Source organism: Fulmarus glacialis, unplaced genomic scaffold (assembly GCF_000690835.1).
Source record: "Fulmarus glacialis isolate BGI_N327 unplaced genomic scaffold, ASM69083v1 scaffold11742, whole genome shotgun sequence".
Classification (NCBI taxonomy): domain Eukaryota; kingdom Metazoa; phylum Chordata; class Aves; order Procellariiformes; family Procellariidae; genus Fulmarus; species Fulmarus glacialis.
In genome coordinates, this window is record NW_009195943.1 from 44,849 (window position 1) to 70,986 (window position 26,138).

Genomic DNA, 26,138 nt, shown 5'->3' on the forward strand with positions numbered 1-26,138 from the left:
CAGGACATTGCCTTCCTGAGCAGGAACAGCTCTGATAAAGCATTCCCCACCCACCTGGTTGGGGGGATTCACTGGGCACAAATACCCTTTTGCATATTTTCTGTATCTATTAATTTGGATCATTGATCCAGCCAAGAAATCCCCACAGTACTTCCCTAAAAACAGAAACTCTGTGTTGCAGCTTGGTCTTTGATTTGTAAAGGTCTTCAAATGTGAAGTCTTGCAGGCATGGTTAATACCTGGCTTGTAGGCAGGCAAACCCACCCCTGCTGTCCTTGCCAAACCGACCAGAAATGCCTAGACACGCCTGAGCGGCTACAGAAGTCTCACCTCATAACCTTTGAAAGCGTGTAAATTGTGATCTTTTCCTTCTGCGAGAGTGTCAATGGCAATAAAAATTGCCACTTATCGCTAGCCACTCACACAGAGCAGATGAAGTAACAGCAAATTTGGTGGCAGTGGCACATTTGGACCAAATAGCACATTCACTCGTTTGTTGGTCTGGGGAATCTCTTTGCAGGCAGGAAGAACACAGCTCCTGGGTTTCTGTGGTCATGTTGAATGTGTGTCTTTGGCAACGGTAAGGTGATCCTTTGTCTGGAATGCGCATCACTTCTCTCACTGAGCCTCTGAAGTGTAAGACATGCAAGACAACTAAAGCTGGCAGTGTTTGGCCCCTCCTGAAGAGGTGCCTCCCACTGAGGTGGGTCACTACAGCCCTTTTAGTGTCAAACCCAGTCAGTTTAGGAGAACACTGCTTTGCCGCCTGAGAAGTTTGTAGGATTTTCCCGAAAGGCTCAATGTATTAAGTGGTTTGAGGCACGTATGGATTTATAATAACTCTTTTTAAACAAACAGCCTGTCCAGTGGTCTGCACGACCCCAGCTGGTTTCCCCCGGGGTCCTCGCTGAAGCTCTCCCTCTGCTTCCACCACCTCCTCTGTCCTCTCTCACCACAACAGTGTAAGCCCACAGTCACCAAACCACTGGTTGTACAACAGCTTACTGCCCACTTTGCAACCTTCACGAGGCAACCCGAAGTCTCACAGAGACAGGAGGATTTTCCATCTTACAAAATCCCCCTGTTAGGGGTAAGAGTTAGCACAGGAGCCATTACCAAATACAAACTCTACCTGAAGTTGTTAAGTACTATCGTATTAGAAGTCAGAACACATATACAGGCTTTTTCCTGCTCTCCTTTACATAATGAATTTTTAGAAAATAAATACATCCAAACTTCTGACACTGCTCCTAGCCATTTTACATACTGAAATATTTCACTTATATTCTCTTCTGAGCAACATAGATGCTATGCAAAACAAAGAACAGTCTGAAAAACCAGAAACAAGTCTTCGTGTCTCTCACTTCTCAGCACATTTTAGTTGTCCACAAACAGCAGCAGCTGGCAAATAATATTGACATTTCTTTAGCAAGCCGTAGCTTTAAACAATCTCCACAGTCCTTCTCAGACTGCTGTGGTGTTTAAGAAACTGATTTAAAAAAATTAAAACTCACAAAGAAGAAACATTAAAAGGAAGAGGGAGGCTCAGTTCATACAGCATTGCATCTGATCACCCTCTGAGGGCCGTGCCTGCGGTGCGGGCTGGCAGGGTGCGAGGAAGGCAGGGCTGAGCTCTGCGGCCGGGCGCCTGCGCTCCCACCCTCTGCTGAGACACGGCACGGCCAGTGCAAGCCCACAGCTTCCAGTTCAGGGCTGGTCTCTGCCAGCCAGCCCCAGGGAGTTTACACCTATCTGCAGAAGACCGCGTTGATGTAGGAGGAGTTTTCTCCCTGCAGCAGTAGCTCCAGTTTTGGGCTGTCTTCTAGATATTGCCAATTAGCCAGATATATTATGAGATGCTCATTTGGTTTCATATCTTTCAATCACTACTGACTTTTCCTAAGCATCCCATTGACCTTTAACTATGCCTCAGAGGAAGTTAGAAACAGCCTTGAAAGACAGCCCATTATCGCTAACTGCCCAAAGTATGCAAACATTAGGCTGAGATTATTAGTAAAGGTCCTCCAGCAGGGTTGGTGGTATGGGCAGTTGCTGGGAAAAGGCAGGGAGAGTCAGGAACGGTTGAAATGCATGGTATACTCTTCACCATAGGAAATCCCCCTGTGCAGGCACCTGCCTATATGTGCTCTTAAGATGGTGAGACTGGAGCAGTAGTCATTCAGCTGCACTGACTGTAATGTTAGCACTACTCATTTCTGGTATGAACCTTCAAAACTCAGTCCTGTATTTGCTCATGCCAAATATGTTATTTTCTGAGCTTATAAGGCCATTACAAGAGCTCATTGGCTTTCTTTTCTTTTGTTTATTCAATTCTCTGTTAGTAACAGGATACCTTTTGAACATCACATCTTCTCAAGTCCTTCACTGTGAGGAGTGTATTGGTTACCTGTCAGTGGCCAGGACCCGATGCTTGATGAAGAAGGTCATACAGCTGAAAGGGAAGGCAGGCTGTCCCTGCTATCTGCTTGCAGAGCCACAGATTCAAGCTATTCTGCTACATGTCAGCTTGAAACAACCAGGACCAGTTAACACTTCCCTCCATAACCAAAGCTCTTGTCTCATGCCTGCTCATCTTCCCAAGACAGCTTAACATCCCTGTCACCAACCCAAATAATTTATCCCCGAGACAGAAAGATGACAAATAATAATAACGGACCAAAGACAGAAATTGGGGGTCACCTTGGCAGTGGTCAGGAAGAAGGAATTTTGTTTGTAGGGATGGGCAGAGAGCATATTTTAGAAGGAAAAAGATCAGCTCTTGAAAGAGAGGGTTGGAAAAGCACCCGACAGGGGAGAGCAGACAGAAGCCCTTCCCTCAGGAAATACGGGGGTCCCTGGCCAGGGGACAGGACAATGGGGTGGCACGTGAACCCCAGCTGGGTCTGGGGGGAGGCACCGATGGGCAGCAGGATGATCTGACCTGCAGAGCTAATGTCCCGTGTAGGATATGACACCTACATAAAGCCCTGGGAAGAAGAGGAGGAGAACTGCTGCCGCATTTCAGAAAGCCCTTGAGCAGGGAGGGAAGCAGGGCTTTTGTGGCAGAGGCTTGCTGGGGGAGAGGAGCAGTCCAGAGTGAGGGTCTCCTGATTCCCATCCCTCCTGACCAGAGAAAGGACCGCCCTGATCAGCATCCTCGTTCCCGAGCCATCAGATCTTCTGTTTGTCCAGATTCTCCAGGGGCAAAGGAGAACGGGTTGAAATACTCAGCCTCTCTTCCCCAAAGTCATCCAAATCTTAAACAAGCAGTACCGTTTCCAACCCTCCACACCCAAAGATATATGCTAACAATAGAAATAAACAAATGACTCAAATATATAAAGAAATAAATAAGAGCTCACCGAGCTGGATAGTGCATCTTTTTTAAGCTGTTCTGTTCCATACCAAGAACGACAGAGTGCTCCCTTCCTGCAAACAGCATACTCAGAAAAAAACGATTTTATTCCATATTTATAGAAAAAATACACTGCTTGTTTTAAACGTCCTTATGCTTAGAAGAAGAACATGGAGTTTAATCCATATCTGCAGCAAATTTTGTAGTAGTGGCAGGTGGAGAACAAATTCCCAGTATGGGAACACGGTTCTTTGCTCAGTGCCGTCCTTCAACGGTCAAATATAAGAGTTGGTGTCCTGGTGTTTCCGTTTCTTGCCACATTTACCAAAATCACTGAAGAAACAGAAGGGGAGAGGGGTATAAGGGTGAAAGAAACAGGAAAAGATGTAGTCCAAGTTGTAGTCCAAGCTGCAGTACTGAAACATTTAATTTCTGCTTAGAAAATTTCCTCTTTCTTTAGTTTGTACATTGAAGCGGGCAAAAGTTGTTGATGTAATATCCAAAGTCACTGTTTGAAACATTAATGTATAGCACTAGCTCCTCAAGAAATTTACTGCCAAGCAAGCCAAGGTATAAATGTTCCCTGCATACCTGCAGTGCAGTGAAGAGCCTGGCTTGCCATGTGCCAGGAGTGGGAAAGCTGTGCCTACAACTCTTCAGCTATAAATTCATCTTGTACGTGACTTTTCAATGACTTCACAAATTGTGGAAATGCTCCCATGATCAAGGGCCCTTCCTCACAGGATGCTTTGATTGAGGCAATGGCTGGTTTTCTTGAGCGGAGAGTTGCCAGTATCACTCTTGCACACTATTACTTTTTGCTTCTAGGGGTGCACAAGACAACTTTGTGTCTCTATGAGAAAAACAGATTCTATCCCCATGCTTTTTTTTAACAGCCCACCTTAGTAGTATTGAAAATTTCACATTTCTATTGAGGAAAATACCACCCGCTCATAACGCAGGGAAATTTACTAGGGAATTTACTTTGACACTTGGAAAACATCAGTAATTTATGACAGCTGACAAGGTTGGAGGAGAACACCCTCAGGAAACCTCATCCAAGTAAATGGAAGAAAATACGTATCATACCTTGAAAGCTGCTCTACATCTTCCACTGTCTCTGGTAATGAGATTCCCTTTGTCTCTGGTAAAAGCAATACTAGGAGCCCACAGACAACTGCGAGAATACCTACAACAGACATTGAAGAAATACAAAAGCAATAAGAAAATTGTTACTTTTCTTATTTTCAGGATTTATCCACTGGGGAAGGTTTATTCAGATTAAGGTTACAGTGAGATTTTTAAAGTGCAACAGCTATTTCTGATTACCCTACTCTTATCAAACACCTTTATGCTGCATTAATTTAACCTATTACAAAAAAACTTGAGGGCTAGGGGTTCATTTACAGCCTGAATTGCCCCAAAAGGGAAGCTTTAGAAGTCAAAAACCTGAGATCAGTGCACATGGGCAAGTGCATACAAATTGCACTGGAACCAGGATGGTATTTCTCACATAAGACAAATCTGCCTTTGTTCAAGGGGCTCTATCACGTAGATGCATTTGTGTTTCTTGAGACCATTGAGATTTTCCTGAAATACTCTCTTCGTGGCCAAAAGTAGATTATGTGATTCAGAATAATCCTTCGGAAAGAGCATTCACATAGAGAGCGAACCTGAAATAGTTCATCAAGAATGGTTATTTTGGAATAATTTCCTGCTTAGATATAATTTAAAGAATGTAATAAGTCAAAAATTGAAGGGCTGGAGCTACAAGTAAAATCCCTAACTGTTACACAGTCCTCTCTGTTCCTCTCTGATTCTGTAGCTGTTTACTCAATTCAGCAGCAGAAGAATTTCAGAATTAGATAATGTGAACAGTACTTCTATATATGTCTATTCTTGGAATAATGGTAATTTTTTAAAATGTCTCTTGTCTTTCCATTTTTGTTTTCAAGCTAAAAAAATTTTAATTAGCACCAGTTTCCCTTCTTATTCTGTCATATCCCTTTTGCTTTTTTCCCAGTCACGTGTATCTCCTGGAAGTCTGGTTTAGCCACAGACTCCCGCTTCCTTGTTAGAAATAACTAATTTTTTCCCACAGAATTAATCCACAGGGCTCATTTTTTCCAAAATGCAGCTGAGGAAAAGAGTTTGACAGGAATAAGTAGTTACGGTTAATACAACATCCATAGTCATAACTGTATATACCAAAAAACCCAAACCAAATATTTTTTAAAGGACATTAACATCTACTAATGGGAAATTAAGCTTATTTCTCTGCAGTTACAGAACTTAACTGTAAGATTTCTCAGTCTTAAAGCACCTCACATAGTTTCTTTTATGCTCCTTCAGCCAAGTCACCCAAGCAGACCTGAGCTCTTCCACAGCATGCTGTGAAATCACCTACATTTCACCCATTTGCTATTCAGCCTCTTGCTCTAGGCATGAAGGTTGAGAGGGGCTGGTCTGAGGGGCAGATGAGGCCACACACTATACTTTTGCCACAAAAGAAAAGCTCTGTTAGGAGGAGGATATTTAAACCAAAAGTACATTTTAAATCAAGTCTTACTGAAAATAATTAGAGGTAGCTCCAACCAAATGGCTGCTAATCGGAAAAGCAGGAAAACCCAGGTCACACAAACTCGAGCACAGGGAAACACCAAAGTTTCTGCAAAAGAAAAATAGTGCCAGATATTTGAGAGCCGCTACCAAACAGATGAACCAGCAGTTTAAGGAGCAGAATGTAGACTTAGCTTCAAAATTACCTATTATTGACACTGAGCAGTGGCTATTCAGTTAGGAAACTCTGGAGAAACCCAAATTTTACTAAAAAGTGGTGAAACAGGGAATGGGGAAAAGCAGAGGGAAAAGTTGAGAGATTCCTGGGAGCTTTCGACGTACCTCAGCGTCGTAGGGTACAATTCAATGTTCACAAGATAGACGATTTCAAAAGCTATCGTGATGCCCAGTCTTCCCAGCGTGGCAACTGTCGTTTTGAGCCATGGGATATCTGTTCATTCAAAAAGAAACCAGGGTGAAGTGTGCTTTGCTGCGTCAGCAGAGTGTTTCTGAGACCCCCAGGCTCTGTCAGCAGAAGCTACGTCACGGAAACACTGGATCAGTGCAAATCAGACTGAAAGGCCACTGCTGTAGATATCAATCTATACTGGCATTTATTGCTTTCCAGCATCATGCGAGGCTGCTTTGGAGAATCAGAAATCACTTCCAATCAATTGATTCAAGATTCTGGTGGGGCATAACAGCATGGGTGGGGGAACGGATGTTAAAAGCTTCCATGACCATGTCCAGATTGTGCTCTGGAAAGGAGCATTTATTTATATAGGGACGTTATGCTGTAAGAAACACCATTGAGTTACCTCCCAAAATCTTCTGACCACAAAGAAGCTACCTCTAAAGATGCATCTGCAGCAACAGTAAAATAATTCTCCCTAGAGCAGGCCAACTACACTTCATAATTTGTCTAGCCATTGCGCATTAGACACGCTCCTAATAATGCCACTCCTGGCAATCCTCCCCCTTCCCTTTCCGGGTTCTTGTCTTTGTACCTGACAGGACCGGCCCAGGGGCCTTACGCTGCTCCGGTGGCTCTGCCCGGCTCTCCCAACTCCGCTCGGGCGCTGGCGCCCAGCCACCGCCCTGTATACATCAGCGGGGAGCCCTTGTACATCAGCAGGGGGTGCGATGGTGACATCCGCACCGCAGGGCAGAGCCATCCCGCCCCGCCGTGTGGGACGCCTCAGCACTCCGACTGCCCTTTCTGGAGAGGCAGTGGCCTCTGGAGGAGCGTCACAAGGAATGCAATAAGCACTTCTGCGATGCTCTTGGGAGAGGATGGTCACCTGTATGGTCTAACCACGGCCGGGCAGACGGGGAGGTGAATGAAACAACAAGCCTGAACCTGGCACAAAGGGGTACTCTGCCACTGGAGAGGGCTCTGGCAGTGATTGTGTTTTCTCAAAACTTCAAGAGGAAGAACAAGAAAACATTTAAGTTTGCTCCGAACCAAAAAATGAGATGCTTGGGGTTATTTCCCTTCCAAAACAACCAAACTCCCATGAAATTTCATCCCATGTTGCGAGACACTGCCTGTGTCCTGAAAAGTTCTGTTTTCAAACACTTGTAAGAAAAGCAAAGGCTTGAAAGAACAAAACAAATCCACGTTGTCTTCCTGGCTCCCCTTCAGTCCATTAGACCCCCAAAGTGAGGATGATGTCCGTGTGCCTCCTCCCTCTGCCAGGGGACTCAAACTATGTGAGCACCCCAGGGTGACTGAGCACTCACAAGCTGCCACTGCAGCTCTTCCCATCTGTATAAACAGACCTTTCTTGAAAGCAGGACTTGGACCTCAGGTGTCCCATCTGCAAGTATCTAATCCTCAGGCTGTCCTCTCCTCACCTGGGCAAGGTCCTCTCAGCTCTTCACCAGCATCCTGCTGGCCACCGCTTTCTCCCCTCGCTCAAGCCATACCAGCCCCACACAATGCTCCTGCTCTAACCCCTGCTGCACCATGCTCAGTATATGGCGTGGACCAAAATACATGAAGGTGCTACAGGCAGGTGTCCTGCAGGAGTAATTCCCCAGTGCCGCTCTTTGTTTCCTCCTCCTGCAACAGCCCTAGCTCCAGGTGATCAACAGTCCCCAGTCCCTGCTGTCCCCTCAAGCCATACCAGCCCCACACAATGCTCCTGCTCTAACCCCTGCTGCACCATGCTCAGTATATGGCGTGGCCCAAAATACATGAAGGTGCTACAGGCAGGTGTCCTGCAGGAGTAATTCCCCAGTGCCGCTCTTTGTTTCCTCCTCCTGCAACAGCCCTAGCTCCAGGTGATCAACAGTCCCCAGTCCCTGCTGTCCCAGCAGGTCCTTTGTACTTCTTTAACAGGTGGAGAACAATGCTGGTAAAATCAGCAGATGACACAGTGACCAGGCCCTCTGTGCCTGAATTGCCATGCCTGACATCGGGGGAGCTGCCACAGGAGCACGGGGCGGCCAGCATCTGCTCGACATGTGGTAGCTCTTCTGAGAGGCGCATAGCAGGGGGACCTGGGGAAAATCTGCCAGGACAGCAGAGTTAGTCCTCACGGGCTTCAGCGGTCAAACTGATGAATGCAAACAAGTGACGACAACGTGACATCCCAGGGCAAGGTCACACAGCCACCAGTGCTGGCACCAGGAACAGACCGTTGATCTTCCCGCTCCATTTCCCTCTCCCATCACTTCTGCTTCTATTAAAGCAGTGAAGCTCCTCAAGCATACGGTATTAATTTTAAGTGCTTTTGGAGGAATCCCTTTAAAGCAAGTCTGACTGAGACGGAGGTGAACCAAAACACTTCTTTGAAGGATTTCATTTTGCACTCACCACAAACCTGTTTTCGTGGGCACGTCATACTCTTGAAGTAGTTTCTCATGGCTCTTGTCTAGGAAAATGATTGACCCTCAATATAAATTAGGGAACTAAAACCTCTAAGGCTGGCCAGAACTGTCCCTTACTCTGACAGGAACATCCCTGGGGAGGAACAAGCCTCTCTAATGCCCGTTGAGCTGCTGATCCCCAGCTACGCTAAGGCAAAGCATGCTGATGTGGTAACATTCGCTTCAAAGCACCTCCAAATGCTTCCCCAGGATAAAAAAAAAATACACAGGAGGGAAAACAATTTAAAGAAAAGATAGGAGTGCTGGGAAGCCTGCGTGCAATATCAAACCTTTGAGTTGTCCTTGAAACCAGATAAGAATGACTTAATCAAAAGCCATACCTTTCCTCTAACCCCTTAACATTGTCCAAACCCCTGGGAGGGTGAGGGCAGGACAACAATCGCCATGTTGTCTACCACAGGCCCTACATCGTGTTGTGGTTTGCATCATTTTATTTGCAAATGAGAAGACCATCAAGCTGACTCAGCTAAATCACTGATTTATTACATCATTAAGTGTCTTCCAAGTCAGGGAATGTGTTTTCCCTTTATGTTTGTATACTCTTCCTTTGCATTTGCCTTCAAAAACAGTACAGGGCCTTTATACACATTTTTTGTAAGACTACACCCAGCTATTGCTTACCACCCATCAAAGATACGACCATTAGATGTCCCAGATCAATCTATAAGCAAATAAGGTGTGTTGTTCCATGACTGCGGTGCTGCTTGCATCACCAGATACTTTTTACTTTTATCTACAGTTTTGTGTGACCTGCTGTCCTTGCTTAAGGAGTGTCAGAGAGAAGTCATTGACCTAAAGAACCTGACTTTGGGAAGGGAATTACCTTCTGGCAAGAAGGCAGTAATGAGGCATGCAATTCCTGCCGCAATGTTGCCTATCCCAAAGGGAAGGCGCCGGCCAATGCGATCAATTGTCACTAGAATTAGGAGAGCGGCAGGCAGCTCCACAGCTCCTGAGATGAAGAAGTCTAGGTAGAGGTTTCCTCCAACAATTCCTAGGCGCATGACAAGCCCTTGGTAGATCAGGGCACTTGTGAACCTAAACAGCAAAGGGAAAAAAAAGTTGAGAGGCAAACAAATGACTTCAAGCAGCTGGAAAGACCCTAAAAGTCACAAGGGATTTTTTCTTCAAAACCCCCTCGCTCTGGTAACAAGCTGGACTGACATGGGCACTCACCAGGCATACATCAGGATGAGCGTGATCCTCCTCATCCGGGGAGTCCTCACCAGGTCAAGAAAGGAGGGGTTGCTGACCTCCTCATTGCTAATAGTGATCTGAGGAGAAAAGTAAGCAGTCGGGGGTCAGGCAAGTGCTGGGGCAGAGTTTCTATGTAAACATGGTGCTCAGCAATATTCCAGTCCAGTGAGCAAAGGTGCTGATGAGCCAGCTTGCTGCTTTTAGCACTCCAGAGCAGTGCGCAGATATGGGAAATAGCTTGTAACTGGAGATGGCTGTGGGCTTTCCTTAATGATGATCATGCAAAAATCGGAGAAAAAATCCCCAATCTTGACTTGAGAGTGGAAAAATTATTTCCTCTTTGTAAACTGAGAGAGGTTGACCTGGAATTTCTTGGAAGGCAATAAGTGGTCGTTGTCACGTCAGGGTCACTGGGAGCAGAGCTGCCTTCTGCCAGTGGTGACAGAGGGGAGGAGACCATGGCAGGAAGGGCAAAGCGATGGGCTGTGGGAAGCAGGGAGAGAGGGGGTGAGCAGCAAGCAGTGGGCTTGGGAACATGGCTGGTGGCACAGCTGGGCACCAGGAAGAAAAGAGGAGCGAGAGAAATAGCAGATCTGTGAAGGCACTTGGGTGCTACAAAACATTCAACTGCTGAAATTCAGAGGGTCTTAAAATACAAAAGCACTGTGCTGAACATGGCTTTTACCCTGGAAGAAAAAAATCCTGCAAAGTATGAATTCATGGTCCTCATACTGCCAACTAAGTATAGTAAATCTGTTCACAGCTTCCTCCAATACAGTCACAATGAGGCACTCGACGAAATCATTAGTTAGAAGGTTTAACAGTAACAGAAAAGGGCAGGATTTCACACAGCTTGTGTTTACACGTTGGAGTTCATTGCCATAGAATATTGTGGAGCCAGAATATTAGCAGGGCCAAAAAGGGATTAGACACATTGACGGAGGCTGTTTTTGACTACGGCCAGCAGTTTTTAACCTTGATATCCAAGCCAGGTGGCAGCCCTTTTGTTCATATGTTCATTTGGCAGGTGACGAAGACAAGGAAAGAAGGCAAAGGTGGTTTTAGGCAGGGACAAACCGTGAGACTGTCCAAGAACTGGCAGCCGCGGCTGGGGTTGCCATCAGCTCTCAAAGCGGCTGTGGGAAACATGGGGTTAAACCTGCTGCGCCCTTTTTAGGAAGACTTCAGGCAGCCTGGCTGCTTTGACTCTCAGTTATTGCCCCCCTCCTGAGAGGAGGCCTAAGAGAGCAAAGAGAGGAGGAAACCCCGCTCCACGACCACAGCACCCCGCTGCCCACGGAGGCGCGGGAGCCGAAGGGAACGATCCCAGCCAGTGGGGAGATGTGGGTGAAAGGATGGAGAAGCACGTGGGAACATCCAGATCTGTGATGAGAACACGGGTAAAGCCAAAGGCATTGTCCAAGGGTCTTGTCGGTTCAGCCAGGGCTATGCCCAAAGCTTTCGCCCTGTATTTGTTTTTCATATCATAAGGTAGCATAGATGTTTTTCAGTGAGATTTGGCTGGATGTATTTACGCATGACTTTTTCATAACTGAGCAACACAAAACTTTGTAAGTGGTCAGAGAAACCTCGTATTTGTTTGAACGTCCTTTCTACTCCCTCTTGATTTTCTTCTATAAACAGAGCCAGAAGTTTTCTTCAAAGCGCTGCCACTTCTGCTGCATGCCAGAGCCCTTTGCGGGGCAGGCGAAGGTTGCTGGGTTTCTGCACTGCTCTTGGACTTTCTCATATTATGGTTATAAAGATGCCATGACTTTGTTTATAAGAGCAGGCTGCCAGCCATCAGCTGTGGCTTTATGCAAATATGGGTTTAGTTTTCCAAAGGACTAAAGGTAAATTTAGCATGGCTGCTACCATATATTTTTATGTCTTAATAAAGTCATAATAAACCCAAACACGACTAGGCATTTTTTTTTGTGGATGAAGAAAAAAAATCACTTTGGAAAGTCAACTCTTTGTGGGAAAAAAAAATCCTCTTTTTGTTCTTTGAAGTCAAGGAGAGCTTTGCTATTCACATCAGTGCAGTCAGGAATTCAATGACAGGGCCCATGTTTCCAAAGATACACTATCTGAAAACTTTGGCGGAAGTTTTATAACCAACTTCCCTGGCATTTTTATTGTCCCATCAAATTACGTATCAGTTTTTCTGCAATAATTTTTAAAGATTCCTCATAGCACAGACATATAGTTCTGCACATGCTTAATTCTGCACAGGACAGTACATCCGTGTATGTCTCTAATACATATGTATTTAAGTAGAAATATATATGTCTAGATATGTCTATATTGTAGAAAAAATATATATATATAAAGCGAGAGGGGGTTTTGATACACGACTCTCTCAAGAAGCAGCTCTTACTCAGCTGGTTGCAGTCCATTCTGCTTTTGGACAGAGACCAAGAATAACAAAATTAGCTTGAAAAAAAACATGCTAGGATAATTACGAGCAACTGGGAAAAAAGACTTTATAATTTACAATTAATTTAATGAGTTCTGGACAGAGCTGAACTGTACCAGTGTCATAACTCACAGAGCAAAAGAAGCAAATGTTTATCTGTTTTCATACAAAGGTCATCTGTGGTTTCTGCAAGCCAGTAAAAATGCAAGGCTGCTACATCCAGAACCATGTAAGGGACTTGGCCAATGAAAGTGTTACAAACATGCTGGAAAATCTTAGCCAAAATGCATTGATGGATAATGCCTCTCTCTTCTCCTTGTCCCTCCACAGCTGCGCCACTTCACCTGAAATTCTGGAGTTGCTACATGAAAGCGAATTCTGTCGTGAGTTAATGTGAGAAACTAAACATGACTAATGCGCTTCCTGGAGATGTTTGCTCTCCTCTGGGCACAGCACCAAGGATGACAGACGTTGTATATTAAAAAGGTCCCAGGAACAGATCCAGCACGAATCTGGATGTGTGGAGGTTAATCTGCTGCAGCTGTGAGTGGCTATTGGGTCATGAGCAGGGACACTTAAGAAAAAAATTTCATATAACTTGAAGCAAAAAGCAGGGAAAGACACACATCTCCATTCTGACATGACGCTTTGAAAATGCTAATGTTCAGAGAGGGGAAGCGGGTGTAGGAACACAGGGCTGAACGTGGAGGGGGAGCTGCAGCAGCACAACCTTCCTGCTACGTGTCTCAGGCCACACTTGGCACTGGGTAATGCTGACCAGGACGGGGGGATCTCAGCCCCAGCCAAGAACAATAAATGGATTTACCCTTTTCTCTCTCCTTAGTCAGTCTTTTCAGTTTCTCTCCCAGTGGTTTCAGCCTGCAGTCCTCCAGTTGTGTAAGATGCTACTGCAATGTGGCTAGCAAAGCTTATTCTGTGTTGTGGGACAGATGAGGGCAATTTCTTGACCTTGGCTGGTCATCAGAGGTGCCTTGGCTTCCATCAGTAAAATGGTTCACAATTGCTGGCCTTGCTTGTTACTGCTCATCAAAACTCCTTCTGTCATGTTGCTTCACTAATGTACAACAGTATTATCCGGTATATCCCGTTTCTGCGCCAAGGAAGTTATATATAACTTTTTCCCCTGACAAACCTCCCTCCGCTGAGCAACCTTTGTGTGCTCCCCCGACCAACATGACATTCGTAGAAATGCCATTATAGCAATGTTATAGCACTTGAACAAGTTGCTTATGAGTAAAGCAGCTGGCTGTGGGAACGTATGTTTCAGCATACTCATCTCTGCTGATAGGTCTAGTTTTGACTTTGCAAAATCATTAGTCCAGAGTCATATATCCTAAGAAGCATAGTATAGGTTAGGGCCCAGCTTCTCTGTGGAACTTGTGTGAAATTCACCTTGCCGGAACTGTCGTTAACATACACTTAATGAAGTGGATAATAATGGTATAAATCAACTGGCCATTTCTATACTCCTTCTGTTGCCACATATCTTTTCCTGTGTGCACTTCATGCAAGGTCTATATTTACAGCAGGACTGCTTAGGCTGGCTGGATGATTTATGAAGCCTGTTTCTCACCAGGTAAATAAAGTCCTATGGATTTGGGAACAGCTATCTGGTGTTTCAGAAGAGTGCCAATAATTACTGCTTGGGTTTCATCCAGAATTACACTCTAGGCTTTTGCTGAAGCAACCCCACTTTTTTGGATAAACTGGGCTAAATTCTCAGGTTCTCCCTTGCTTAAGAAGAGCAATGAGAAAGACCTAGGTAAGATACCAACCTGTGGGAACCCGGGTTGCCAACTACCTGTTACAAAGCACACACATCATGATGTCCCTTCCTGACAGGATGGGACACATCAATCCCCTCCAAACACTGCCATCCCAAAGTCTTTGTCCTTAGTCTCAGTGAAAATTGAGTTAAGTCACACATGATAATTTTGTATATGTATAAAAATGAATGTATATGCATATGCATGTTTGTAGGCATAAAGGATACTACTGTGTACTGACAGATGGACATTTTATGTAGGTCATTTCTTTTCAATAAGAAAATCACAATTTCTTTCTGAAATACTTGTAGTGTATTCAGTATGCCACCTCTGGGCTGCTGTGTGCTAACAATTTGCAGGTGTTTTCCTCAGTTCAGATAATGATTTCTAACATTACTATAGCTAGCATTTAGGCTCCCAACCTGGTTTGTGACAAAACAGGAACCTTGTCTACATCTGTTGTCGTCACTGAACCATAAGGCCAATGCCACAGTAAACACGGCCTGAGAGCCAGGCCACGTTACTCAGCACAGACCAAAGGAAATGCTGCAATGGCACGACAGTGTCATTTGAAAGCATCAGTCTTTTCAGTTCCATCAAGACCACTTGTAAAAGCACTGTAATTCTAACATACATTGTCCTATTCTGTAAATAGTGATCTCAGACAGTGCTTCCCCTATTTTGAATTTTGGGGCATATTTTCCCCCTATTGGGATGGAAGCAAATTTATACTTAAATTCCCATTTTCTACATCATCTTCTCTTTGAGTTGTAAAAGGAAGTTCTAGCAAAGGAGCCAGGGAAGTGGATCCTGCTGTTTCCACTCACTCTGTCAGCTAAAACGGCAGCTGCTGTAAAATACCATTGGCCCTCAGGCTAGTTTCTGATATTTCCCAGAAGTTTTTAAAGTAGGAGCGTAGCAAATGAAAGACCTGATTCATTGTTTTGCGAACTATTTTCAGCCCAGTTTACTTTTACCCTCTTGCAATTAACAAAGTATGTATGGCACTGACAATCTTGTTCTGGTATGACACTTCAAGAATGTTGCCCATCACATAAAGAGAATGCATTTTAACACAACTGAACCTTCAAAAGATTAAGAAAGTTTAGAAAAAACCTCTAGCTTAAACAGATGACAGTACCTCTGAGTAATGCGGTGAGAGATATTTCCCATTGTGTTTTGCAATGTTGCGCATGATTTTCAATGCCTTCTCTCCCTTTTTGCGTGTCAGGAGCCAACGTGGAGATTCAGGAACCACCCTGTGAGAACACAGAAGCCATAAATGGGGGGTTTGCCCTTTAACACCATAAGTAAACCAAAGACCTTTGCCTTTTGCCTGTGTTAATACACAACACACTGATTTTTCAGTGTTTGGGATACAGAAACGCTTTTGTGGATTGCTTTTCCAGTCAGCCTCCTGTAAAATATCTGATCCTTCTGGGCAAGAAAGAAGAAAATAGACTATATCAATACTTTGCAAAGCTGAAAAATAAGAAATCTAACTAACTATTGTATTTGCACAATGGATGTCAAAAGTATGATAACAACAAGCAAACAAGGTGCCTGTAGAACAGCAAGGAACAATGAAAGTCAACACTAAACACATGTAGTACCAAGTACAGGCAGACCAGGAAACTTCTAGCTGTATCATTATGAGATACGCACACACACACTCAAATGTATACATATTTTATAAACTGAACACAAAGCAATACTACTGATTGGTGCTTCAGTTTCTGCTAGCTTAGGGTTAAGATGATTCACAATTTAAATGTTCACAACAATGAACTTTTGGCAATGTTTAAGGAAACAATGTGCTGCAAGAGGGTATGTGGGTTAGTTTCTTTGGATCCAGCCCACAGGATGACTGCACTCCACTGGGACAGATGTTCACCACAGTACAGGGCTCTGCTTTCTAATTAGCTGTATTGCCCAACTCATGGGACCTGTAGGGCAAGGTCAGGCTTGAACTGAGTACGTAATTAGAGGTAAAGGTGGGGTCCCATGGCTGACGGGAGAAGCAAACTTCGGTCAAGTTAACCAATTAAACAGCCAGCCCCAGGCTAAGCAGGAGCAGAGCAGGGTTCTGTGAAGGGCACACTGTGGCTGACAAGAGAGGCAAACCCTGGTCAGAAAAAGGAAAGTAATGTATGTCTGTGATTCACTAAAAAGAATTAAAAATGGTAAAATTAACAATATGCAATTATCTTCTTCCTAACCTACATCTCGCACAACGGATACTTGGGACCACAGCGGGGGTCTCAAGGTCTCAAATAGCACTAGCAATAATGACAAGAGCAACGACTGCAACGTTACCAGTAGTAGAGCAGGAAGAGGAAGTTGGGCAGTGAAGTGGCCAGTTGGATCCCCTGCCAGGTGGGAATCAAGTACGCAATTCCAGGGAGAATCATGATTCCCAGGGTGAAGAACATCTGAATCACGATCCCAACGATCCGCTGGTCAGAACCAACGATCTCCGTCACTGAGAAGAGAGGAAGCCAAAATAAGCAACACAGAAACAAACCTAACTCAAAAGAAAAATATTAGTGGTGGAACATAAGGAAGGATGCTGCTGTATTAGGTCACAAGTCTGTCTAGCCCAGTGTCTTGCCTTCAGCAGTGTAAGCATGTCACCGAGGCTGTCCAGGGCAAGCACGGGTGACACCTCCTCATCAATTCACCCACTGTTCTTCAGCTAGAGGGGTTTCTGACGGCGTGTTTACTAATGAATTAAACAGGGACAGAATTAGGGGTTGGAGACTGCATCGTGACCATGCTTAGTGGTAAATTGTTAGCACTCTTCCTGGCACAGTTTTAGCCCGTGCCCCAGACTAGAGGATCCTCCAGGCAGAGGCTGCTCCCAGCAGGTAATATGGACAAGGTGACTGTGAGGAAGAGAGTTTAGCCATACCATGCTGGTTGCTTTGAGGGCTAAGGTATGGTATGGCCCACAGCTTATTTTATTTATTAGAACAAACATAGCCTTTGTGGGGCTTTTTTTTAGTCCTTTGGTGGATTTTTTATTCTGTGAATGTGTCTAATCACTTCTGAAACCCATGTAAGCCCATATTTCAGGCCATGAGATCCATAGCTGAGATGAGCAATGCATGAAGTGTCTCGTTTGTTTCAAAACTGTCACCACTACCTAGCCTTCAAAGTAAAAGCAGAGGGTTCTACCTTGGTTTATAATACACAGAAAACACTTCTTTTTTTTTAAATTTTGCTAAAGAAGACACAATTTTACAAGCAACAGTGATTCCTTTCAGCTGGCAATGCAGGGAGATATGACACCATTACTATTTTTATCAACTGTTCATCACGTCTGCATGGCTCAGAGGCAACTCTATGGCCTAAAGGTAGCTGCTCAGCACTGGCCCAGGAAGAGCTGGGTTGTATGTAAAAGCAAAGTGAGGTTCTTGGGGCACCCTGCTGCGATTCTGAAGCCCAGATCAGTAGCTTGGGAGATCTAATAATGGCAACCATCCTCCTGGTGATGTGTATACGCCTTTTAAAAGATGTTAGGTTGGTAAATACTCTGGGTGATCCCAGGACATGAGAGTAGATCCCTGAAGGGATTTAGATGGAATCACTCTCTCCAAGAACTAAGCACCTTGCTTAGGGCTGCGGTAATACACTGTCCCTCAAAATGCTGTATCTCTGAACCTTTCCCTAAAGGCAGGCAGTCTGCTCTAAGCATTGCAAAATGTTCCTTTCTGTTAAAACTTGGCCATTTTAAGGAAGTCATGAGTCAGTCATAAAACATTTTGCTGCTTAGAGCACTTGCCAAAGTTTTAGGATAAGATCTCAGTTTAAAATTAGGCCATGTGTTTGGAAGTGAGGGGAAAAGCAGCTTCTGGCCCTTTCACTGGACCTTGGACCTGAGCTGCTCAGCAGTGTAAATTTGCCCAGAAAACTCAGGTGCCCCTGGGCTTTATTTAGATGCTGAGAGGGCTAGACAGGGGGTTGGAAGAAGCATGTTTGTGCCTACGTCACCACGGTGTTCCCAGGTCTCACTGTAATCATTTACGTCTAGTTGCAATTCTGCTCTCACTGGTCTAAATTCCACCAAGAATTTAAAAAAAAAATGTCACAGGCCTCACAGACTACACTGATGTTACAAATTTTTGCACTATATAATGATTTTATCACTGTGTTTTGGATTATCACAGTAGATTACTGAATGGCTGATTTTCTTTTTAAGTAAATCTGATGTCACATCTCTAGTAGGATGCTTTCCTTAATGCCATGTTATTTCATGCTCTAGAGAGGAGTTTCCCTTTCTGAACCTGGCAGTCATTCAAGATGCCACAACAATACCCTTTTCTCATTAAAAATAAGCTTGCTATGCAAGGAGCTTCATTGCTGGGCCATGACTATAACCTATCAAAAAGTCTGGATCTGCTATTTACAAAAAAAGCTTCTCTTCCTTTTCCCTTTTCAGGAAATACTAATCCTAATATGGACCCTGGTGTCTATCCTGGCTCTAAGCAAAGCCTCCCAGCGAAAGAATGAAGATCAGCCATCCAAGTGTCTGTCCTCCCAGTGAGGAAAAACAGTTAACTCCTCTGAGCATCTGTGGAAGATGTTCAGACTCTGCCAAGATTAACCATGTCCCTGTTTGTGTATCCTGTTTGATCTGAGGCTTGCTCTGCAGATTTTGATCATCTTGGTGATCTTCTATGTCATATATATACACATTCTACTCCTCCACCTCTTAATTATGTTAATCCCGCCCCATCAGAATCCACAGATTAGATAGACATAAAAGTCCTCAGATAACATCAACAGAAAGTGTTGCATTGCTACTGAATTGCCTATGGCCAGCTGCGCACAGGCATATTCAGATACCACAGTGATGGGTACAAAAGGAGAGCCTGGACAGTTCTGAAGGACGCATCACTCTTGTTAGTCTGCCCTAGTGCATTACTTCTTCCCCGCTGTTCTTCATGGGATCCTATGAGGTCAGGCAGGCATGTACACTGCTACTCATTTCCATCTCGTATCGGTACTGAGTAACAGAAAGTGTTTGCACTTGCTGCCATTCGCAGAGGCCACCTCTGTACCAGCAACTTAGCAGATGCTGCCAGGTAAGGAAACACTAGACTGTTCAGCTGCTAGAAGGGTCCCCAGCATGGTCTGGACACAGGCCAATTACTGCTTCCACAAAAATTCAGTTCAGGCATGAGCCTAGCCCAAGTTACAATTTGCATGCAGCCACCTTATCTTAGAGGACAAATGCATTAACTAGGATGGTCTTGGGTTATTCATTGTCTCCTGACCCCAAGGCCAGTCCTTTGTTTCCAGGAAAAATTATTATCAAGAGCAGACATAGCTGGACTCCTTGTCCTCCAAAAATTTTCTAATCAGAAAAGAAAGAACATAACAGCTCTCACCGATCACGTAGCATGTCATCCAGGTTCCCTTGCCAAACACACCTTGGAGAAAACGGAAGATCAAAAAAACAGTAAAGTTTGGTGCAAATGCCACTATGATACCACATATCCCAACCCCGAGACAGGAGAGCAGGTAGATGAGGATTCTGCCGTATCTGTTGGAAAAGGAAAAGAAAGTGAAAATCATGAAAAGCCACAAAGATTTTTTTTCCTGGCATCTCATTTTAATGCCAGATCTGCAAGTGCCTTTTTGAGACCAGTCTTGCTCCAAAGCCTTGTAGTGTTGGCCCTTGGGATATGGGACTCTTTTCCCTGCAGTAGTTATCACTGTCTTTATGTCACTAATATTAAAACTGGTGATGTCCCCACCAGTCCCTCTTTTATTTTAGAAAACAGTTTATCTTTTTGTAGCTAAACTATGGCCCATATGTTACAGTTCAGATTTTTGATCCAGTTGAAATAAGGGCAACTTTTGTTGGGGATTTCTGTTTTCACAAATTAGTCTCCTAATAGTAATTACAGCCAGCTCTGTGGAAGTAATTTATTTCTTCTTTAATTACTTTATGTGATTTTCCAGTGTTTTCTTTAGGTTTAGACCACTTAAGTGTGCCTAATATATTCATGAGTCTCATTTTCCAGCAAAAACCATCATTATTAATAGGTGTGCCCAAAGTAAGCCATAATTAAAAAAAAAAAAAAAACAACAAACAACAAAATCTCCCTGTAGTTTCATGGTGACTGTGTCCTTGGAACACAACTAGAATTTCCATTTTGATTTCATCTGCATTGTTATTGTCGCTGTTTTAAGAAGAAGAAACCATGAAAACTGATGTAGCTGTTTATCTTACCAAAAAGTATTTGCAAGAGTATTTGTTTGTTCATTTTGTTCAAAACATTTCATGAGAAGAATTTATATGGGACAAAAATCAGGGTATTTTTAATCTTTTGAGTGCTGTCAAGGAAACAAGAGTCCACTGGTCTGGCTGCAGCACATTCCCCAGTACTATCAATGTGCAACATTCATAGTTGTACTGTAGTTACATTATGATTGATACACAAGTACTCCTAGACATACTACTTTATTTTAATAATTAACTGTGATATCTCTACTCTTACACAGTCTTAACGTGCTATTATCATAACGGCCCCGCCAGACACTGAGCGGAGATACCTTAAATTAGCCAGTGCCATGGCATCTTTTCCACCTTACTTTATCCCTTATTAACTATATTCCTTGGAAAGATCAGGTTTTCCTTAAAAGTATTTTTGTTTGCAAGTTGAAAACTTGTTATCTGAGATGACATTCCAGATAATTCTGTAAGTATTCCTGCCTACAAAGAAATCATACATTAGGTTATTATTACTATTATTACAGCTACCAAAGAAAAATAAAACAGGCAGAAAGAACGTATTTTATGACCTGAAGAAATATTTCTGCCAGTGAAATCGTCAGTAGTGCTCTCAGCCAACACGTAAGTTGACTACCATTAATTATCAGCACAAAGCATAAACCAGGCTCCCTCTTTTAAGAGCAAGGTAGAGCTTATGGGAGCTCCCCACTCCGGGGCAGGTCGGCTGGTCAAGCCTGAATATCACCCACATCTTTCCTTGGTATTCATCCAGTTCTAACACAGCTGAGGACCGGCTGGAGGGAGCTATGACCTCGGTGGTAAGCATATGAGTCCAGCCTGTGAATGGAGAGAATTACCATACTGAGTCCCTTCCTTCTTTCCTCAAGTAGCTGCTTTCTTCATCAATGGTGCCTATTAAACATCCTCCAGTAAACACCAGTCCAGAAAACTCCTCTGAATGCTTCCTTTTCATTTCTGTGTCCTTCTGCCCTTCCTGGGTCTAGATGTGCACAGAAAACATCGGAAACCACAAGAAAAGCTCTTTTCATGACATTTTAATGTCCAAACAGGATCAGTAAGTATGATCGCATGAAGTTTCCAGCCCAAAAGGAAGGGAAAATTACGTTGGCTGGATGCTGTTAACCCAGGCTGGGGATGTTTAACCAAAGTGAATTAAACCTCCAAAGTGTTGACGCATGCTTATTGCAGGTGACACTACAAGTGATTTCACCTCCGAAAAAATCAAAGGACAGCAGCATTTATACAGTACCTGTCTGCAGCGTAGCCCAGGGTGAATGCACCAGCCAGAAACCCCAGGTTGAGGATAGCCTGTGAGAGATCCAGCATCCAGGCACTGCCGCACACAAGGTTATACTGAGGGAACAAGGGAGAGGCATAAACACTCCAGGTGGGTCATTCATCATGCTCAGGACAAAATGTTATAGAAACTGCATAGGGCCAGGTGGGAAGGAGAAGGGGAAAGGGAAGGGGAAGGGGAAGTTCAAATGTGCTTGTTCAACAGCAAGCACCAGTGGGCCAGGGAAGTGCAGCCATAGCAAGCACTCTTCAAGCTATCGTGAAGATAGAGGCATAGCTCCTCCTTGCCAAAAGGATGCTGTGTTTCATACATCAGTTGTCCAGATATGAAGAGCAAATTTCTCTTTTGCAAACCAAACATAACGCTGTTAAATACGTTGCCAAGGCAAAGCCATGACTTTGTTTAGTGCAGAATAAGGGTGCGCAACTATAGCCAATGAAAACTTCAGCTTATAGGAATGGTTTAATTCTTTTTCTTAGTGCCTTCTAGATAAAAGCAAAAACGTGGTCTCTGAGGAAACTGAAAACAGTCTGAATTGATCTCAGATCAATTTCAGACACATTGAATATGTATTTTCTTGGTGTAGCTTTCCCAGACTTTTCTATTCCTTATACTGCACTAGCCATAACTCCCTAACATGACATTACATTGGCGCCTATCTGAAGAATTCATTAACAGGGACAGGGATGGGGATGGGAGAGGGAAGTGGGTAAGAGGAAGGAAGACAAAGAGTCTAGGAATTAAAACTAAAATGAAACTAAAAATAAAGTAGTTATCCAGACAGCATGTCATTGGAAATTACTTCAGAGGTTCTTTGAGAATAAGAAATACCAACCGCTGCCTGCCAAGTTCTGCAGACCTTATGGGAGTCGGGAGGTTTCAGTCCATACTTGGGGTAACCTTAGGAACAACGTGGCTTCAGGACCAAGGGAAGCCACAAACAGTAGCAGCTGCCACCATTTACCCTAGAGAGACCCTTTTGCTTTCAGGCATGAGCTGTAAGAAATCTTTTTCTCGCTAACAAGGTGCTGGTTGCTAAAGAGCCTCAAGTTTGTGCTCACTGGCACGCATACCACGATACCAGTGCTCGAACACTGTGCTTGGATGGGGTGACCACAGGGTGGATTAGAGAGAAGATTAACAGCCTCTTCTGCCACTCACAATTCTCCAGACTCTGAAATGTAGCGCCGTAGCCTGAGCTCTGTCTTAGCCCATTTACCTGCTGTAATGCCCAGCGAGTATTTCCTGGGCCTGGCATTTCAGAGGTGCCTACCCAGGAGATACAGAGGGCACCCAGACTTGGATTTCACTGAGCCTGAATCTGGACCCAAAAATCTAAAGTAATACTCTTAGATGTTTATTTATGTACCTAAATAAGAAACCATTTCTTTTAATATTCTGAATTCCACACAGGTGTCATTCACACTCATTTCTATGGGCTATTCTTCACTTTTTAAAATGAAACTCCTCAGTTTTGGCTCCAAATGTACCATTAGCACTGTCACTGATAGTAACTACAGCAGAATCATTGTTGTTAGTTATGATGATTTTACTGGAAGTCTAGGATTTGGGTTTGTTTATGGCTTTTTGTTTTTCTTGAAGCCGCAGGCCTGGGAATGTTGTGACTGAGAACTGCAGTTTCCAGCTCACAACTTGTGAAGAAAAACTTGGCTGGTAATCTCATAGGTCCCCAGCCCGATAGATATCCCACCCCCACTGACTTTTAAACAAAGTAATGGTTTTTATGACAACCCCATTACTCCAGGGAGCCTGACTGGCCACCTTTCAATCAAGCCAAGACATCAGCATCTGGCTTCCACTTCTGTAAATCTTGAGCAGGAATTGCAGAAACCTCAGCTTCCTCTGAGAGGAATAAAACCTGCTCTCAGCTGGCTATTGCAATGCTTTCCTAAAATAGCCTGAACATGGAGCAGCACTTTCAGACTTCAAACACTGCTTAACCTCTTGCTTCGTGAAACTATGACAACCCTGGCAAATAGTATCAAAAGATGCACCTTTGGAAAGCAGAGTGTTTTCATGAGAATAACCATTAAAAGAAGATTTCAGAAGGCAATGCAATTGACTGTGCTGATGGCAGAAGTTGGGGCTCTCAGAGAAGCATCTGCAGCCACCTATACAGGGCAATACAGCTTACCAGAGGACTAAAAACTAGCTACAAGAAAATATCAGCTTCAAAAGTGTGCTGCTGAAGTGTAACAGAAGAGGAAATAATCACATGAAGAGATAGGCACAGAAAGCAAGCAGGAAGAGTGGCTTCACATGAGCTCAAGGAAACCTCTCTGAATTAGCCAGAGCTGTACTCAGCTAGACACCTCACAGGACACATGTCTGGTGCAGGTCGCCCAGCCAGGGCCCATGCTGGACACGATGCCATGTATGCACCATGGGGACCATCTGGACAGCTGCTGGACTTGTATATGTACGGAGAGGTATATACATTGCCTCGTTGGCAGGTCACTCGCACGGCTCCTCTGACCAGCTTGGCCTGAATTTCAGGTGCAGGTGATACATTCAGGTGCTGAATGTTGCTGCTCAGCTGAGCTTTTGCACCAAGCAGCAATAGCTCTCCCAGGACCTCGAAGCACAGCACAGGTCTCTCGCTCTCCTTGCCTGTCTCACCACATAGCTGCACTATTTGGTCAGACCAGCGCGAGCAGGAGAGACCTCACGCTCTGCTTGGGTGGATGACAGCTCTAGTGAGAGCTCAGAGCCCAATACCACAGGCTATTTTACAAACTGCTCTATTATTTCATGCCATTTCCTACTGGCAGCTTCAGAGCTGGCTGTGGTGCGCTGGCTTTTCCCAGATGCCTTTCCGGGCTCTCCGAGGGGGGCTGTGCTCACTACAGGTTGTTCTGTGCTATAAAAACCCTCTTCTGTTTTTCTGTGGGAGATGCTGGGGGCTGAGCACAGCCTGGGTGGAAAATCAGCATTAGGGAGCTGCTCCAGCGACTTTGCTCGGTGCTTACAAATACAGAGTGAGCTGTTGCTTGGGGTTACTCCTTCTGTTGCCCACATCTCCTGGAATAATGAAATACGTTAGGTAGGAAGGGACCTGTGGAGCCCTCTGATCCAAACCCCCACTTACAGCAGGATCTGCTTTGAGCTTACATCTGAATTCACATCAAAGCTGGTTGCTCCAGGCTTTGTCCAGTCAGGCTTTCAGCATCTCCCAGGGTGGAAGCTCCACAGCATCCCTGGGCATCACTGACCTTCCAGAGTCTCATCTCTGCTGGTGGTGCCCTCTGCTCTTACCAGGCTGAGGGCATTTCCCTGCTCATATTACTCTGGGTGTCACCTTTTTTTCAAAAATTGTTTACAGCGATGGAGCGTGACAGAGGCCAGCTTCAACCTGCATCTGTGCTCCAGCTCTGAACACTATTTAACATGAACCTTTGCACCATTGTATTCTGCTTCCAGCAGATGCTTCTGGAATCACCCTGGGAGCACCATTCCCCAGAGGTGCAGAGAGGAGCCCTCACACCTCTCTCCTAGCAGTCCCCAGGAATAACAGAGAGGTCTGAGCCCGTGCTCTGCAGAGTGAGTTGTCGCCCAGTGAAGGTTAAGATGGCTCAGCACCTCACAAGCAGCTCAGCTCCTTCAAAGATCAAAACCTTGGAGAGAAACACCAGGCTGATAGATCAGCAGGGAGGGCTTCATACAGGACTGGGTTTAAGAGCCCTTCACTGAATTGCCTAAGTCAGAGAGCAAAACGTCCTCTGACACTTGTGACTGCTCCTGACGCAGATGGCCATGAGAGAGGACTCCCCCTCACAAGCCAAAACAGCCGAGGAGAGAATGGGTAAGGGAGTAAGAGCGTTATTGCCTCTCCAGGAACAGCAATAAACTAGAGTGAGAACAAAATTAAAAGATGCATGTAATAACAAAAGGGTTAAAGCAATGTCAAAATGGGATGATGCTTACGCAGACATAAATTAATAAATAAAAACATTGTACATCACTTAGAATCTGCTCACTCCTAATTTCAGTTGTCGATTTCAGAGACCAAGCCCCAGACTTCTAACACCTGTAAACTGCATTGGGATTACAGGTCTCCCTGAGGCAACACACCCTGAGGTTTCCCAAGACCCGGGAGGCTATCCCGGCAGCCCAAGTGACGGCAAAGGGAGCGCCGTCGTCGGCAGTGCCGGGCGGACAGCTGTCCCCGGGGAGGAGAGGCCTGCTTCCCGCCCTGCCGTGGGACGGTGCCGGCCCGGCACCCTCAGCGCGCTGCGGAGCCGCTCTCCCGGGAAGGGCGCCTGCCCTTCAAGGAGCAGAGGGAAAGCTACAAAGCTACAAAGGTAGCTGAGGAGCTCAGCTCCCAGGGCGCTGGTGGGTGGCTG

At 44.7% G+C, this 26,138-nt stretch overlaps 1 protein-coding gene across 1 annotated transcript in view; it reads right to left on the reverse strand.

Annotated features, from left to right (window-relative positions):
• Positions 1 to 3,630: 3,630 nt before the first annotated feature.
• Positions 3,631 to 26,138, reverse strand: part of SLC22A3 (solute carrier family 22 (organic cation transporter), member 3) — a 31,590-nt gene continuing 9,082 nt past the window's right edge. Inside the window, 11 exon segments of the mRNA XM_009572032.1 lie at positions 3,631 to 3,688; positions 4,445 to 4,544; positions 5,925 to 5,980; positions 5,982 to 6,023; positions 6,257 to 6,365; positions 9,633 to 9,847; positions 9,986 to 10,083; positions 15,354 to 15,471; positions 16,529 to 16,694; positions 19,606 to 19,760; positions 21,727 to 21,830. Coding sequence (XP_009570327.1) covers positions 3,631 to 3,688; positions 4,445 to 4,544; positions 5,925 to 5,980; positions 5,982 to 6,023; positions 6,257 to 6,365; positions 9,633 to 9,847; positions 9,986 to 10,083; positions 15,354 to 15,471; positions 16,529 to 16,694; positions 19,606 to 19,760; positions 21,727 to 21,830 — 1,221 coding nt within the window.